Source organism: Ursus americanus, chromosome 23 (genome assembly GCF_024610735.1).
Source record: "Ursus americanus isolate L20-20 chromosome 23, mUrsAme1.1.p, whole genome shotgun sequence".
Lineage (NCBI taxonomy): Eukaryota > Metazoa > Chordata > Mammalia > Carnivora > Ursidae > Ursus > Ursus americanus.
This window is the reverse complement of record NC_142149.1, coordinates 41,644,907-41,662,824: the sequence shown is the minus strand read 5'-3', so window position 1 is coordinate 41,662,824 and position 17,918 is coordinate 41,644,907. Positions and strand designations below refer to the sequence as shown.

Sequence of the window (17,918 nt, the reverse complement as noted above, 5' to 3'; positions counted from 1 at the left end):
ACCATTCAGGGAGAAGATTGGGTACTTCGGTGAATTGAGGGCCAGTTTTTCATATATCTCATCTGTCTCCTCTGCTTTACGGTGAACTCTTTACCATATAATTATATATTCTCATACTTCTTTGAATACCAAGCATTAATATGGTGCCTGGCAGAGTTGGTATTCATATTTTGGTATGGCTCTGTTTATCCTTTGGTAAAATATGAACAGTAATTATAGTATATGTCGAAATATGAACTAATATTTGAAGGGACTTTGAAAGCCCTGTTGTAGAGATTCAGTATAGAACTTTACTATTCTGTCTCCTAGTGTTCTGTTTTTATTATTGCAGGGTTTTTCTCTAGAGTATTAGCACTTACCATTTCAGTACTTACCACTATGTCTATGTGAAAATGTAAGCAAGCCATTCTTCTGTAGTTAATGCTTTAGTTTGACTGATTCAAGCTATCTTTCTTCTGAGATTTTTTTAAGAAAGGGTCCCTGGGGCAAAACATGTCTCATGTTTTATGTTTTGGGGGTGCAGAACAAAACGTGAACTTAATGTTTGGTAGGACACATCCATCATTCAGGCAATATCACCCAATATAGTCCCAATATCAGTATGGGGCTTTGGGGATTGGGTGGCTGTGGAGAATTAAGTTGCCTTTAAGCAGAGATTGCATTTTACAAAGCAGATGAAGCTTAACAGCCCACAAAGGTGGGTGTTTGTGTGCTTTTGTTCTTTTTTTAGTGATGGGATTTCTTCTTACAGGAATTATGTTTTAAATGTGGATTTAGGTGCCACTTTCGATTCCATTCAACTATAAAGAGTTTCTGAATGGAGAGTTGGGGAGCAGTGTTTTTTGTTATAGTTTAACTGACTGTTTAATCATCCACCTCTGTTCCAGTAATATCTAGAATAAATTACTCCTGGTAATAATATAAGAAGAAAATAACTTTCTTTAATTGTAATTCATTCAGTGTTAGCTAAATCTGTCACCAGCCTCTCACTCAAAGGCCCGAATTTATTTTCTATGACATAAAAAGGACTATAATTGTAAGTGGTTTTCAACAATCAATAAATTTCACTAAGGACTTTATTTTTAACAGCCACTTATTATATCTTCCTGTTTGCTCAATTTTAAAAAATCAGCTTGAACATATTTTTAAATTTAATTTTAACCTAAATGATTAATTTTAATAAGTAATTTTTCTTTAACATTTTTTGTTAGAAGTTGGGTTAAGGCAGTAGTATCTCTCATTTCTCAAAATTGAATTGCTATTTTTAACTCAACATAACCCTTTTCCTTGAAGACCTTCCTTTTGAAAGGCAGTATTCTGCAATTGGAACAGTCCACATTCAAGTTTATTTTTCTCTGTTTCTATTATTTTACCTATAAAATTATGAAAACAGCCTCAAGGAGTAATTACTATTTTAAGTTAGACCACTTAAAGTGAAGTACCTTACAAACAAATAAAAATAATGTAATTTCTGGTAATGTAGTCATTTTAAAAAACTAAAACCAAAAGATGTATATTCCATTGTTTTCTCAATTATGTGGAAAGAGCACTGGTATGGGAGTTAGAAGATGTATGCTTGTATTGGTTGCATGACCTTAGATTCATTCTTTGAGATGCAGTTTTCTCTCACTTAAAAAAAATAGCATGCTTATTATGAGGCATAAATAATATAGAAGTATGAAAATACCTCAAGTAGGCAAAGTACTGCTACATAAATATTTTATCACAGAGGTATTTTTAGCATTAGTGAATCTCTTGTATTTCTTCTCATGGTCAGTTTGTAACAGAGCATTTTCCTAAAATAAGAGTTCATTTAGAAGGTTTATAAGGGGAACTACAAAAACCTTTTAAAAACTTTTAGGGGCACCTGGGGAGCTCAGTCGGTTAAGCAGCTGACTTCAGCTCAGCTCACGATCTCAAGGTCCTGGGATCCAGTCATGCATTGCAAAGGGGTTGTGCTCAGCAGAGATTCTGCTTCTCCCTCTCCCTCTGCCTCTCCCCATGCTGATATTCCCTCTCTCTCTCTCTCTCAAATAAAATCTTTAAAACAAACTTTTGAAAGTATTCCTCTTCTCATTATTTAATATACTCATTTTATTAGGGATGCTTATCAACCAGCTCTGGGTTTAAACCCTGATGAGAAGGGGATTATAAAATCATTTCAAATTGTTTCATGAACCCCCCAGAAAAGGACGGAAAAGTCAAAGCTGAAATAACTACTTTATAGGAAGTGACTATTTGAAGATAAATCTTAAAGGCACTGGTCTTTTCTCTTTTTATTTGTTAGATACCATGAAGCAAGAGCTTAAACAGTAATTAGACTATCAAGCCTAATTATTGTTTTCTATAAGTATACCAGGTTCTTAAGTATCTGAAACCAGTTGATATTATTCCTCTCTGAGATATTTAGACAAAATAGGAACTAGAGGTTTTTGTTTTATTTGTTTTTTTTTTAAGATTTGTTTATTTATTTATTTGAGAGAGAGCGTGCACGCGTCGTGCTTAAGCTGGGGTTGGGGCAGAGGGAGAGAGAGAGATAATCTCAAGCAGATGGCACTGAGTGGAGCCCCACGCCGGGCTCAATCTCACGACCCTGAGATCAAGACCTGGGCTGAAACCAAGAGTCAGAGGCTTTACCCACTTTATCACCTAGGCGCCCCTGTTTTATTTTTCCAACATTTTATTATTTAAAAAAGTAAACATGCAGACAGTACAGTAAACACCCAAATACACACCCTTCCTGGATTCACAATTAACATTTTGCTCTCTTGACTTTATCACATATCTACTCACCTATCCACCCTGGACTAGAAGTTTTAAGCAGGAAAAATGTTTTATTTATTTTATATCTATTTTATGTAGAATATGTAAAAAATATTTTAAAAGTTCAAGGCTTTACAAGCTACAACTTCTGAATGAATTTTACGTTAAAAATATGCCATATGCATAATATAAAAACATGAATGGAAAGATGAACACCAAATTTAGGAAGAGTAGGTACGGGTACAGACAGGGGTGAAAGGGCTCATAGAGAAGTTCACAGAAGGCTTCAGTTGTGATGTTTTATTTCTTAAAATCTGAAGAGTAAAATGTTAGAATGTGATAGTACTGTCGATTGAGTATCTGGCTGTTTGTTATCCTCTCTGTTCTTTGCTGTATGTTTGAGATATTTCACAATTAAAAATTAAAATATTTGCTACTTAATTTTCTTTTCTCTTGGCAAAAGAATTTTTCACTTCGCTTAGGATCCATTGTCTAGTTGGCCTTCCAGCTGAGGTGGGTTAAATAGAATCTGACAACACCATATCGTTGCTCAGTTAATGCACTAGCTAAAGAATGATACAAAATACCCGCTTTCTCCTACGTATTAAGGAGTATAACTTTTGCGTACTTCTTGGTTTTGCCTAACCCAGAGAGAAGAACTTCCTGTATTGTACTTAAATTCCTTGAAGGTATTTGACATGCTTGTTGAAATGTGTATAATTGTGTAAGTATGTGATTTTGCATGTTCCTCTGATTTTAGAAAAGAAAGGTATGGAAAGTGAAATATGGCCAGGGAAGCCGTTACCTGGAAGCTCGAAGAGATAATGATGCTGCCCAGCCAGGGCCGAGAAACTTGACCAGGCTAAACAAACTGCATAGTACTACATTGCTTGTGAAAGGGCTCAATCAGTCCTGCTGCGATCTGAACTTTTGGCTCCCGAAAGTCTAGGACAGGCTTGAAAATAAAAATAAAGCCCTTACCTAACAGGGTTGTATTCCAGGCCCTCTGCTGGATTCTCTGTGTGAAGGAGGCCTCTATCTATCAAGAAAGAGAGAGCAGGAGAAAAACGAGGCAGTGAAAAAGAGTCTTTGGGGCCACTCCTTATGCCAGCTGTGAGAGAGATCACCAATGTATTGATTCCTTCAGTAAATATTTATCTAGAGTCCTAAGAAAAGTGTATTGGGGTGCAGTGTAAGGGATCAACCAAATATATTTAATGCTTAAGACTTGCCCAGCACTGTGCTAGGCTCTGTGAAGTCCACAAAAGAGAGTTACTGTGTCTGATTTGCTCCTACCAAAAGATAAATTATACAGCATAAAATAGAGAGTAAAACCTTGAATAATAATATAGATTATAAACTCTAAAGGAATCAGGAAAGTGTCATAGCATACTATAAACAAAGAATTGATCATTGGACTTAATCAGAAGACCTAAGTCCATATCCTAGCTCTGACGTTTGCTGTATAAACTTGGGCAGGTCCCTTAATTTCTGAGCCTCAGGTTCCTCATTTGTAAAATGAAGCTGATAATCCCAGCTAGCTCTGCTTACCTATACACAAGATTGTGATGAGAATCAAGTGAGGATGAGTGTGAAAACACTGTAGAGTTTCTAATTATTGAAAGACCTGAGAATTGAAACAAGGCCTTGAGAAATGTGTTCTACATGGATAACTTGAAAGGCTAGATAAAAGTGGTCTCAGAGGGGTGCCTGGGTGGCTCAGTCATTAAGTGTCTGCCTTCGGCTCAGGTCATGATCCCAGGGTCCTGGGATCGAGCCCCGCATCGGGCTCCCTGCTCAGCGGGAAGCGTGCTTCTCCCACTACCCCTGCTGGTGTTCCCTCTCGAGCTGCGTCTCTCTCTGTCCAATAAATAAATAAAATCTTTTTTTAAAAAAAGCGGTCTCAGAGAGGGAACAACTTGAACAGAGAGGAGAATGTGACTCGGATACAGGAGGACAGTATAAAAACCCCATAATTATAGCAAAGATCTGTTTTGGGAGAATGGGTAAAAAAAATAGTTACACTGATTGTGTTGGAGAAGGAATGGAATTGAGGGTAATATGCCATAAGGACTGGATTATGGCAGGATTTAAATTACAGAGGATCTGAAGGCTAGAAGTGAAAGTTTGGACTTGTTCTGAAAGGGTATAAGGAACTATTTGGGGATTCTGAGTAAGGAATTATTATAAAAGTATTTAACTCTTAGTCATTTTGATAGTATCGTAAAAAGTGCCTGGCATACAGGTATTCAAAATTAGTCCAATGAATTCAGTCAGTCTATCAACAATATATAGGATGAATTAGACACATCGGCACCTAGAGTCTAAGCTTCTTATCACCTAGATTATTAGTCTGATTCATCTTTTTCTTTACCTGCCTAGCTAGTAGGTTTATTTCAAACATCAAATAAGATGATGATGCCATCATTATCCACAAATACATTAAATGCTTCCTTCATGGGGCACCTGGGTGGCTCAGTCGTTAAGCGTCTGTCTTCGGCTCAGGGCGTGATCCCAGAGTCCTGGGATCGAGCCCCGCATCGGGCTCCTTGCTCTGCTGGGAGCCTGCTTCTTCCTCTCCCACTCCCCCTGCTTGTGTTCCCTCTCTCGCTGGCTGTCTCTCTGTCAAATAAATAAATAAAATCTTAAAAAAAAAAATGCTTCCTTCACATAGGCTGCTGTGTAAAGAAACTAGGGAAACAAACAAAAACCTATAGATATAAATGCCTTGGAAAATGTGATGAACATTAGCTTGAAATGCAGAGTTCTAAAGGATTTGGTAGCAAGAGGATGGTATACAACAGCCAGAAGATCTTAACTGCTATATTTAGTACTGGGTTAGGTCCCTCTTACTGTCAGGACCTGCTAGGCATAGGTAGGATCAAATAGAGGAGAAAATACCAAGTGCAGTAAGGTAAGTAAGGTCTTCGGGAGTTCTTCCTGTTGGCAATAGAACTTTTCAGACTTAACCTGTTCCATACTGAGCCTCCGTCATCATAGAGACAGTGTAGAGTACTGGTTAAGGAAACAGTTCTGGAGCCAGAATAACTGGCTGGGGCTGAAATACTGCGACATAACCTTAAACAAATTTTTCCACCTCTCTGAGCCTCATAAAGATAAAAATAGAATCATAGAGTTGTTTGTAAGAATTAAGTGAGATACTGAATGTAAACTCTTCATACAGGATCTGGTGCACCACGAATGTCAGCTCAACAAATGTCAGTTATTGTTTTTATGTTCAAGACCTTCTCAATTCCTCTAGCCTCCATTTTTTTGTTACTCCCAAATTAACTTTCTATTTTTCTATCTCTTGTCTCTCCCCATTCCAGGACACTGAAAGCCACATTTGGCTTGTTTACCTATAGTATGTTCTAGAGCATTAGCATCAAACAGGATCCTAAAACATCTTCTGAATGTAAAATTATATCATCTTCAAGGTAGTTTAAGTATTACAGGTATTTTGTTAGTCTAAGTAATTCTTTGAAATCAGTGTATGTAATATAGTTTTTCACTTTTCTTTAAGTCTATTTTTCTAGTTTCTATAAGCATGTGTCAGATATATATATACATACATACATTTTTTTTTTATGTAGTATGTAAGAGATGAGATGTAGAAGAGGATCTTGGGCCCTGCATTAATTTAATAGATCACAGGATAGGAGGCACTAAAATTCCATGGGAAAATAAAAAACTAAACCTTTTAGGAGGGCAATTTAATCATACCTAACAATTCCTAAGATGTTTAAAATATTTTAACTAACTGCCAATTCCACCTCTAGGTATAAATCCAAGAAATATATTCACATGTATGCATAAAGATTTCATGAAAGTATGTTCATAATGACATTGTATGTAATGGTTAAGACTGTAAACATCTTAAATGTCCAACAGTAGAGGACTGTTTAAATAAATTACATATAATTGTAAAATAGAACTATGCACTCCTTTAAAAGAGTGAGGCAAATCTATATAACCATAGGAAAATGTCTAAGATATAGTGATAAGTGGAGGGAAAAGCAAGAAGCAGAATAATATGTATAATGTATATAATATAATTCTATGCTTATGTGTGTGTGTGTTTTTAAGAGACAGCTACAATATATTAATGTTTACATACACAAGGAAAATTTCTGGAAACATTAACAATCATCCCTGGGAGTAGGATGATGGGGATGAGAAGACTGACTTTTTACCTTTCTGAATACTGGGGGAAAAAAATACCATAATCACATATTACTTTTTCAAAGAGTAAAAATAAATAAAAATTTTTAAAAACTGGGGGAAAAAGTTTCAGCATGTATTACTTTTATTTTTTTTGAACTAGTTTTAAAAAATAAAATGTTAAAATAATTTTAAAATAAATAAATGAAATGTTTAAAGAGATAGAATGGGGATTATTAAATGGTTAAATGTTTTATAAGGTGTGTTGGATGTGAAAAGTGATCTATAAATGCCTATTATTTTTACTAAACAATAGCATGTAGGGCTTTTGTAACCTGAAGAAAGCAGCATTTCAGCATCTCTTCCTATTGGAGCATATGGTGGTTAAGACCATGGGGGATGAATGCCTTAGAGATTGCCTCTCATGGAGTTGATAATGCAAATCTTTTCAGTATTCCCCATTGCTCTTACGGTGGAAAGTTCCAAGGAAAGGACTAGAAGGGTTCAGTGACATTGTCCTATCCAGTGTTTAAAACTATTGTCTGATACTCTTTTAAGTAAAACTATTAGCCACATGGTGATTGCAAAATGATTGCTCTTAAGAGCCTTTGTTTACAGAGTTTGGTATATTGTATTATATGAAGAGTGCCTTTGACCGAGTGTAGTGAGACACCCTCTTGGTGCTGTCTGGGCAACAAGTTAGGAACTTGGATGTATTATCTTGAGAGTTTTATCCTAACCTTTTACAGATTAACAGCAGACAGAATGTTGTGCTACTCCAGGTAACAGGCTTTTTGTTTTGTAACTCTTTAAAGTGTTGGTTTTCTCTCTTTTGACACTCAGGGGATTAATTTACTATTTATTTCTGTAGATCATGCCCTTGGAGAAAACATAAAAATACAAATAGGCCTTCTGACAGATATAATCATATTTTCTTATGACTAGGTATTTTTTTTTTAAGATTTTATTTATTTATTTGACAGAGAGAGAGACAGCGAGAGAAGGAACACAAGCAAGGGGAGTGTGAGAGGAAGAAGCAGGCTTCCCGCCGAGCAGGGAGTCCGATTTGGGGCTCTGTTCCAGGACTCCGGGATCATGACCTGAGCTGAAGGCAGCCGCTTAACGGCTGAGCCACCCAGGCGCCCCTAAAATATTATATAAGTTAATACTATTATTTAAAACCTTGTGAATACAGGGGCTCCTGGGTGGCTCAGTTGGTTAAGCATGTGCCTTGGCTTAGGTCATGATCCCAGGGTCCTTGGATCGAGCCCTGTGTCAGGCTTCCTGCTCATCAGGGAGCCTGCTTCTCCCTCTCCCTCTGCCGCTCCCCCTGCTTGTGCTCTCTTGCTGTCTTCTCTCTCTCAAATAAATAAATAAAATCTTTAATAATAATCATAAATAAAAGCTTGTAAGTACAAAAATTCAGTAAATACTGCAGATCTCACATTACTACAAAATGCAATATTAAGTTAGTGTAATTAACCACATGGCAAACAATAATGGTGAACACTTCCTGGATGAAATGGGGTAGTATTGGGGAAGTTTGTATGTATTTTAATTTCCGTTCATCAACTTCTCACCCCAAATACAAACAAATACATCTAGCTTTCTGTTACTGGAAGCTGATTGGCCAATTTATGAATGGTAATAATGAGAATTTCATGCTGTCTTGTTCATAAAGCATTTATGTAAAACTGTGAGGTAGACATTACCATCCCCACTTTAAGGTTAAAGAAACTGAGGCTGGAACAGATTCAAGTTTGCTCGTGGATAAAGTAACCAGAATCTAGAACTTCTGATATCAGACTCATTGACATTTTAATGTTGCCTGCTTTAGCTATTCTTCAGACCGGTAGAAAGGGCATAGAGGATTATTTCTAGTCAACATCTTAACTTCTTCAATGAATGAATTAAAATGTATAGTCAACTTTACCTCAAGGTTGCCAGACAGACTGTAGAGGCCCCTGCCCACCCCCAGCATACACACAAACATACACTCAGCTTTCTTAATGACCTGAAGAAAGGCACTTAGTTTTTTTTTCCCTATTAAGAGTTTTTATCTCAGAGAAACAGTCAAAAGACAAGATGAACAAAGGAGTTAGAAAAACAAATAAAATTAAAAGATTTAGGGGCACCTGGCTGGCTCAGTTGGTAAGAGCATATGACTCTTGATCTTGGGATTGTGAGTTCAAGCCCCACATTGGGTGTAGAGATTACTTAAAATACCAAAATCTTATAGATAGGTATGTAGGTAGGTAGGTAGGTAGGTAGGTAGATAGATAGATAGATAGATAGATAGATAGATAGATAGATTGATTAGAGCCATGCACTCTTATCTAAGATGCTTCTTTGGAGACTCCAATTCTCTGATTTTATTTCTGAAGGGCAATCTGCCCAACCTTTCTCTTAACTCTTTTAAACTTACAGAGCCATTAAGTCCCAAGTGTAGATTTTTGTGCCATACACTCTTTCAAGTACTTTACGTTTATTAACTTAATCCTCACAGTAACTTCATAAATTAGGTACTAATACTGAGCCACAGATTAAGTAACTATCCAAAGTTCATAGCTAATGGTGACACTAGGATTCAAACCCAGCCTAACAATTCCAAGGCTAGGATTTTTTTTCAAGTATAATTAACATACAGCTCTATATTAGTTTCAGGTATACAGTATAATATTTCAACCATTCTATACATTTCTCAGTGTTCATTAAGATAAGTGTACTGTTAATCTTCTTTATCTATTTCACCCACCCACCCCCACCTCCCTTCTGGCAACCACCAGTTCTCTGTATTTAAGAGTCCAGTTTTTTGTTTGTCTCTTTTTTTTCTTTGTTCATTTGTTTTGTTTGTAACTTCCACAGGTGGGTGAAACCATTGATATTTGTCTCTCTCTGACTGATTTCACTCCACATTATACCCTCTCGGTCCATCCATGTTGTTGCAAATGGCAAGCGTTCATTCTTTTTTATGGCTGAGTAATATTCTATTTTCTATATAAACCAAGGTTAGGATTTTTAACTGCTGGGCTCTACTGTTTTGAACTACATGACTATTTATATTAAGTAGATTAAATGCATTTTTCAGGATTTCTAGGTTGAATGAAATTCCTTTCCTAAGGTTCCCAGCTCTAACAAAAATAGATTTGGGGACCTTTCCGTGGTGTTTTATTATCCCATTTTACAGATGAAAATCAATGACTTAGCCAAAATCTTGGTTTATTAAATGGCCATGTTAGAACTAGAGCTTAGGTCCTCTGGTTTCTAGTCTACTGCTTTTGGCACTTTAACACTATCACTTTTTAGCTCATTAGCTACCTTCCATTCAAGTGATCCACCCCAGTTGAAATTTTGTTACAGCACCAAAAACATGCCCACATCCTTCATTCACATTTAAGGGCACTTTCCTGTCTATCCTAGAATACCAATTGGTCAGCAAGTAAGTCTCTAGTTTTACAGTGTTTACACCTTAAGGAGAGACACATGAAGACATAGTAACAGAAGCAAGCACCTTATGCATACAAGGGACATCTATTAAAAGCATCTAATGCTTTTAACATATAATTCTATAAAAACTTAATTTGGTCATAGCTAATGCTGTCAAGAGCCAAAATAACATTTTAAAATATTCATATTTCTGAGTCTTGAAGTGGTCAGCAAATGACATGACAAAATATATTTTAAATTTTCTAATTCAAGCAAGAGTATGAAGAAATGCAGCAATTTTTCTTCGGGGCCTTTGTGCAGATTTTTTAAAGCCCATTCTGACTTCATGTGGAGTAGAAAAGTAGCTTAGTTTATTTCATGTTGCTCAGTCTAATTTGGAATCATTTTTGAATTCCTAGATGCTTGGGTACAGAAAGCTTGCTCCCTAGAGCCTTGTTTCCTGACAGTGGAGAGTAAAGGATTAAATTGAGCTGAAACTAAATTGATTGACATTTTGACACTGCAGATTGTGAAAAGAAAGGGAATTTGTTCAACTTTTTAAGACAGTAGCAGAAAGAACTATTCCCTTAAAGGTACCCCAGTTTGCAAAGACGATTTAGGTTTTTTCTTAAAAAAAAATTATGAGGCACGTTCTAGCACTTTCCCAATTTCCTATCTTACAGTTCAAAGCAAGAATTTAACTTTGAAAGCTTTTGAAAAGGCCTGGATGGGGGTGTTAAAATAGACTCCGCTGAAGAGGCACTGGCAGAGGTCTTTTAAGGGGAAACAAAGGACTATGCACTTCTGGGGTGTCACTATAGGAACCTATCTATACAAGACAAATATACATATTTATGAAATCCTTATTTTTAGTGTTTTTTAAATGCCAGAGATATTAAGTGTGAATTGAGTAAGATACATTTCCTACTGACTTCTTTTTCAGACAGATACAGATGATTACCATTCCATCTTTTTTGTAAACGTCATCATTGAGTACTGACTTCAGTAAAATCCCATCTCTGCTGTCATGAAAGGAACTGGACTCACCTTAACAGTGCTCTTCTAAACAGCCTGCTGCCTTTTTTTGATCACTGCCAGGAGGCTGTAATAAATTACAGCCTGGAAGAAGTTTCAAACTGGCAAGTTTGCCAGATATTTAAAGCAATTTATTTTGGGGTGTATCAGCAGATTTTTTCTTACACTGCCATTTGGGTGCCTGCTGACACAGGCTGAATAAATCTTTCAAACATTTTCCTTACTAGAGATGGATGAAGATGATGATGCAGTGGACTCCAGACCTTTCATTAACTCTTCACTTGCCAACTGGTTCTTTCCTATTACCAGATCTGTAGGAAACTTAGATCCCTATTTCCAGCATGAGTTTGCAATATTTCAAATCCCTCAGTGCCTTGGCAACAACTTTAAGTTTTATGGAAGGATAAACTAACAAGAGTTTCTGGTTTAGGCATAAAAATGTATAATTTAGATTGATTATTTCATTACTAGTATTTAGAAAATTGCCAAATTTCCTAATAGCAAAAGAGATCTGAAAAATTATATAAAACAAAGACTTTTTCTTCTTGATTCTAGCATATGTTGAGTCTTTAAGTGACTTGTTTCTAATTTTAGTCTCTTTTGTCTTATAATAGGATAGTAAAGTCATTTTTTTAAAAGATTTTATTTGCTTATTTATTTATTTGACAGAGAGAGACAGCCAGCGAGAGAGGGAACCTGGGATCACACCTTGGGCGGAAGGCAGACGCTTAAGGACTGAGCCACTGAGGCGCCCTGATAGTGAAGTCATTTTTAAAAATTATTACTAATTCTGGCTCTAAGTCCAAAGATAGTTTTATTGATATATAATTTAGTCAGGTATTCAGAAAAGCATAACATGCACATGCCTGAAAATATTTCTTCTGATGAGACTGGAAGGGCAAGAGATGAGGAAACTAACTTTTACTGAGTGCCTGCACCAGCCCAGCCCCTTTTGTAAACCACTATATAGCATGCAGGAGAGAGAGAGAAGATATTTTCATTTTATGAAGAGCTAGTTCCTGGTCAGGTGAAGGCATTACTCAGTGAGTTGTTAGGAACATGATGAAGCTTACACTCATGAAGGCATCAGGGTTTAGGGTTTGGTAGGAAAAGCCCCACCTAAAACAGAAGTCATAAAACTGGGGTTCATATCTAAGTGATGTCACTTACAAAAGAGGTCATCTGGCTAGACCCTGAATATTTATTTCTACACCTGTAAAGTGAGGATATACTCTCTAACTTGTCTCCCTCTTTTAGATCATTTGGCACAATAGTTATCAACCATGGCTGTACATTGCAATCACCCAGGGAGACTTGAAAAATATTGGTGTCTAAGATCTCAACCTCAAGAGATTCTGATTTGATTGGTCTAGGGTGCAGCCAGGCATTGGGGTGTTTAAAATACCCACAGGTGATTCATATGTGCAGCTAAGGCTGTGAATCCTTGGTTTGGAGAATCGTTAGGAAAACCCTCTATAAATTTATTTACAAAGGTTAGCAGATATTATGGACAATGCAAATAGGGTTTTTCCCCATCATAACTTAAGCTGTTTTGCTTCAAAAAAAAAACAAAACAAAACCCAAAATCCAAGGGCCCCTCGGTAGCTCATTGGGTTAAGCCTCCCACTCTTGATTTCGGATCAGGTCATGATCTCAGGGTCGTGAAATGAGCCCTGCATCCGGCTCCCCACTTCGGTTGGAGCCTGCTTGGGATTCTCTCTCTTTCCCTCTTCCCTTAACACCTCTCTCTCTCCTCCGTCTCTCTTAAAACACAAAATAAAACAGAAACTCTAGCCCTTAGTACATAGAAAATCGTTGATAAGTATTCATTGCATTTGTGAATGAACGGCCTTCAAAGTTTTAAGAGCATTTGAAAAAATGGGGTTTCGGGTTCAATGTGTAGAGTCGTTCAAGCAGGACCTTTCTATGGAAACATTCCCAAAGAAACGCTAGCCTTCCTTGCCCACCCCAGGCTCGCTTCACTCCTTAACGCGAGCCGCGACGCCTTGGTGCCGCTCCTTCCCCACAGACGAAGATGTACGCGGCGGTATCCGGTGGGTGCCACGAGCTCAGGGGCGGAGCGCCCAAAGGGTAGACCCTTTCGGCTCTTCCGACTCTCCCCGCCCTCTGGGCCGGCCCTACCGCAGCGCCCCGCCCCGGACGCGGGTTGGGGCAGGCAGCTGGCGGCGCCCAGCCGCCGGGACTCCACAGCCGAGCCCTAGGGCTGCGGCGACTGCCTCCGCGCGACCCGGAGGGCCCAGTTTGGACGCGGGGAGCCCGGGCTGCCCGCGCCTCTGGCCCGACGGAGCCCAACGCGAACGCCTCGTGCCGGAGCCGGGCGGGGGCCAGGATGCGGAGCTGTGCGCCTTGAGCTGGCCCCATGACCCTGAGCACTTTGGCCCGCGAGAGGAAGGCGTCCCCCGCCTGCACCTGCAGCCTCGGTGGCCCCGACATGATCCCTTACTTCTCCGCCAACGCGGTCATCTCGCAGAATGCCATCAACCAGCTGTGAGTGCGCCGCGCGCCCTCCCCCCTCCGCGAAAGCTGGGAAAGTTTGCTTTTCAGCCTCCGCCTTCCCCAGAGCCCTGGGAGCAAGCAAGCAAGCAAGGGCGAAATCGCATCCTGCGGGCTTGGAGGTTTCGAGGTGTCCGGGCGTATAGCGGGGTGGAGGTGTGGGGTAATTCTTGGAGGCGGACCGTGTCCCTGGGGGTTGGGCGGATTGAAGAACCATTTGTGAGGATTTCTGGTAAACTTTGAGGGACTATGAAAGTGCAGTCGTCCCTGGGAAGTTGTCTCTGGTGACCCAGTGACAGCCAAGCGGGAGACTCTAGGGGTGGAGGGCGGTCTGTAGCTCCTGAAGCGCCACCCGGAAACGCTTGGACTCCCTTGCGGGTCCTGCTGTTGATCAAGCTCCTGTGTTTGTTGTTTGGGGGGTTTTTGTCGTTGTTCGAGATAAGTTTGCGTGTGACTGTACGTTTCTGTTGCACGCCGTTAACACAAAGGAAGGCTGTCCATTCTTCGTTCCCGCTGGTTGTAGTCTGGAATTATTTCAGAAAATTGGATTTCGGTCGTTTGGCTGTTTTACTTTTAGTCTTCCCCTGTAGTAGTACAAGTCGGCTTGCACACCTTCATTCACGAAAGTGCAAGATTCAACGCATCCTTAAATCTTAGCTGTTTTTGAAGTCTCTATAGTTGTCCTTCCCTTCCATTGTGGTTTAGCTATTTCTGAGAACTGTGTGCTGAAGCTTGTGGTTAATCTCGCCTCACGGTTATAAAGAGCAAAGTAGAGGAACTGCATCTACTCAAGCTGCATCCTTAAACCAGTGGAGTGGTTTAGGGTTACTTTAGGTAGCAGCAGTTTGGTCTTTGTAGTGTATTAGCACTCACTGCCGAGTGGCTCCAGGAGAGTCAGTTACTGAGGTTTTCCCAGATTACCGGTACTTAAGCAATGCTTCGGTCTCCTTCCCGGGTCAATCCTAAAAAATGTTTTTTGATGTCCAACAACAGAAACTTTCCATTATCTCTTATTAAAGGTCCCGAGATCAGCATGTTAAGTGATTTATAAATAACCTTACATCTAATTTATTATAATTAATGGTTTACTCTCCCACCAAATCAAATTAAATTCATTAGAGTTTCAGTTTTTTTCCTTTGTGTTGATTCGTGGTGGAGCGCCTACAAAAAAATAGCCACACACAAAAAAGTGGTTTTCCTGCTGTGAATGTGAACTCTACAGAATTAAATCAATCACTTACTTGAATTTTTTCTTTAAAAAAAAAAAATGGGGGGCGCCTGGATGGCACAATGGTTAGGCGTCTGCCTTCGGCCCAGGGCGTGATCCCGGCGTTATGGGATCGAGCCCCACATCAGGTTCCTCCGCTATGAGCCTGCTTCTTCCTCTCCCACTCCCCCTGCTTGTGTTCCCTCTCTCGCTGGCTGTCTCTATCTCTGTCGAATAAATAAATAAAATCTTTTAAAAATTAATTAATTAAATAAAAATAAAAATAATGGAGTAAAAAAGAAGGAAAGGAGGGAATAATCTGAAACTAGATAACCAATCTCAAAATAATTTTGTTAACAATACTTTAAAAATTAAAAAAAAAAAAACATAGTGGGAGCAACCCACCTGTCCATCAGTAGATAAATGGATACAACAAAATGTGGTCTGTAATACAGCTGAGTATTATTTGGCCTTAAAAAGGAAGGAGATTCTGACACATGCTACAACCTGGGTGAATTTTGAAGACATTATTCTAAGTGAAATAAGCCAGTGACAAAGGACAAATATTGTGTGATTCCACTTATATGAGGTACCTCAAGTAATCCCCAGGAGTTGGGGGAGTGGGAATGAGAAGTTTGTGTTTAATAGATTGAGTTTCATTTCAGAAAGAAGAAAAAGTTCTGGGAACGGATGATGGTGAAGGTAGCACAATGATGTGACTATATTTAATGCTACTTTAAAATGGTTGAAATGGCAAGTTTATGTTATTATATTTTTTTTTAAGATTTTATTTATTTATTCGACAGAGATAGAGACAGCCAGCGAGAGAGGGAACACAAGCAGGGGGAGTGGGAGAGGAAGAAGCAGGCTCATAGCGGAGGAGCCTGATGTGGGACTCGATCCCATAACGCCGGGATCACGCCCTGAGCCGAAGGCAGCTGCTTAACCGCTGTGCCACCCAGGAGCCCTATGTTATTATATTTAACTGCAATTTTAAAAAAGATTAAACAAAATTTAAAAGTCAGAGCTTCTAAGCTTTTGGGGGGAAAGGGGATTTTGCATTTTAGTTCCTAGTATAATCAAATGAAGCCCAAATGTCTTTTCCTACTAATTACTGTTTTTGGGTAAATCATTTGACTTCAGTTTCTTCCACTGTAAAATGAGGTTCCTACCCCAGGGGGATCATTAGATATCATATGTGCTAGTAACACTTTGCAAACTGTAAATCCCTGCACAAAAAATTAGTTAATTGAAATTAAACAAAAACTAATAGCTCCATTTGTTGACTTCTTGTCACTGTGCTAGGAGTTTAATGTATATTGTCTCATTTAATCATAACAGCAACTTCATGAACCAATTTCTTTTATTTACAGGCAATGAAACTGAGACTTAGAGAAGTTAAGAAATTACTTATGGCCATAAATGACAAAACTGTCCTTAGAATCCAGATCTATTTCCTACACTGGTGCTCTCAACCACTGTAAAAATTATATTCTTAGTAGTTGCAAGGTCACTTTTGAGACTTAATCTTAGGAAATGCCCTTAACTGCTGACGTCTTCAACTTAGCAGTGAAAACCATATTTGCTGCACTAAGATTTGCTAAGGTTGACAATCTTTTAAAGAATTTGCAGAATATTTCTCTTTTATTTTTGTCTTTTGTCACTTATGTTTTCTATAAGAGACTTAATATCCAAATTTCACTTCTTCTAAAAGTATTCATTAGTATTACGTTAGCCATAATTTTTATTTTGCATGTATAGTGTCACCAAGTTCATCATCATTTTAAAATATTTAGGGATCATTCTGATAAAAATAAAACCAAAAATTTTGTTAAAACATGCATTTTGGGTACATAATGCAAAAGTTCTTAATTTGAGGTCCATGGTCACCCATAGTTTTATGGATTGGCTTTAGAAAGTCAGTAAACACCTTGAGATCGTATGAAAATGTGCAGATAAATGTATTTTTAAAATCAGATCCTCAAAGTAATGTGATCTTATAAAAAGTTAATCTCTTTCCTAAAAGGAAGTATTATTTCTAAGGCTTGATACTGTAAAGCTCAACTGGTGTGAGCATATCCCTGTCATGCCAGATATATAAATAGCAGCAACTGGTGGGAGCAACTAAAAGATTAAGATTTAGGATCCTAAGTGAAGAATGACTCAAAAAAAAAATTTAAGTGTATATTTGGGGAAGGGGGTAACCTTGGCACCTGACTATTCTTAGCCGGATGGTTCTCTTGTCACTGCTGAGAACCCACTCATAAGAACTTTTATTTTATTCTCATTTGGGGCCTCAGATTTGCTGTGGGTTTAGAAACCAAGTAACAAATCCTATGAGATCTATGTTAGAGTAAAAAGTCTGGAGTAGTAGACTGAGATCCTAGGGGGCTCTCCTGTGGAGAAAGTTCATGACCTTTAGAGTATAGTGGTTAGATATCTATTAGGTGATTTCATAGGCTCATTCTAATTTCTGGACTTTCAACTGTTATATATAGATGGAATTAGAGAATAGCTGGGGCATTACTGTATTTTATTGGAGATTATATCATCATTATTAGAGTATGGTCTCCCTTTGTCATCACATAAAACTCACCAAATATGGGGTTAATTTTGAAGTATCAATGAAGAACATTAAGAAGTGATTAAAGTCACTCCAGAAACTAAGAATAGTTACTGTCATAAATTTAAGTTCTACTAGAAAAAAATATGTGAGCGGCCCAGAACATCATGTGATCAAATTTCAGGGGTCTTAGATCAGACTGCTCAAATAACCATGAAAAGTTCCATACCCTTTAAGAGTCTATACATA

General features: G+C 38.3%; 1 protein-coding gene across 4 annotated transcripts in view; it reads left to right on the top strand.

Moving 5' to 3' along the window:
- Window positions 1–17,918, top strand: part of SSH2 (slingshot protein phosphatase 2) — a 240,628-nt gene that overhangs the window by 121,605 nt on the left and 101,105 nt on the right. The window contains exon 1 of one of the 4 annotated variants that reach the window (XM_045773227.2): window positions 11,979–13,893. The exons of 2 other annotated variants lie outside the window; for them this stretch is intronic. In XM_045773227.2, coding sequence (XP_045629183.1) covers window positions 13,766–13,893 — 128 coding nt within the window. In that variant the 5' untranslated portion in view covers window positions 11,979–13,765. Of the gene's footprint in view, window positions 1–11,978; window positions 13,894–17,918 lie in introns of those variants that run through there. One more of the 4 variants, XM_045773221.2, reaches the window with a different exon arrangement.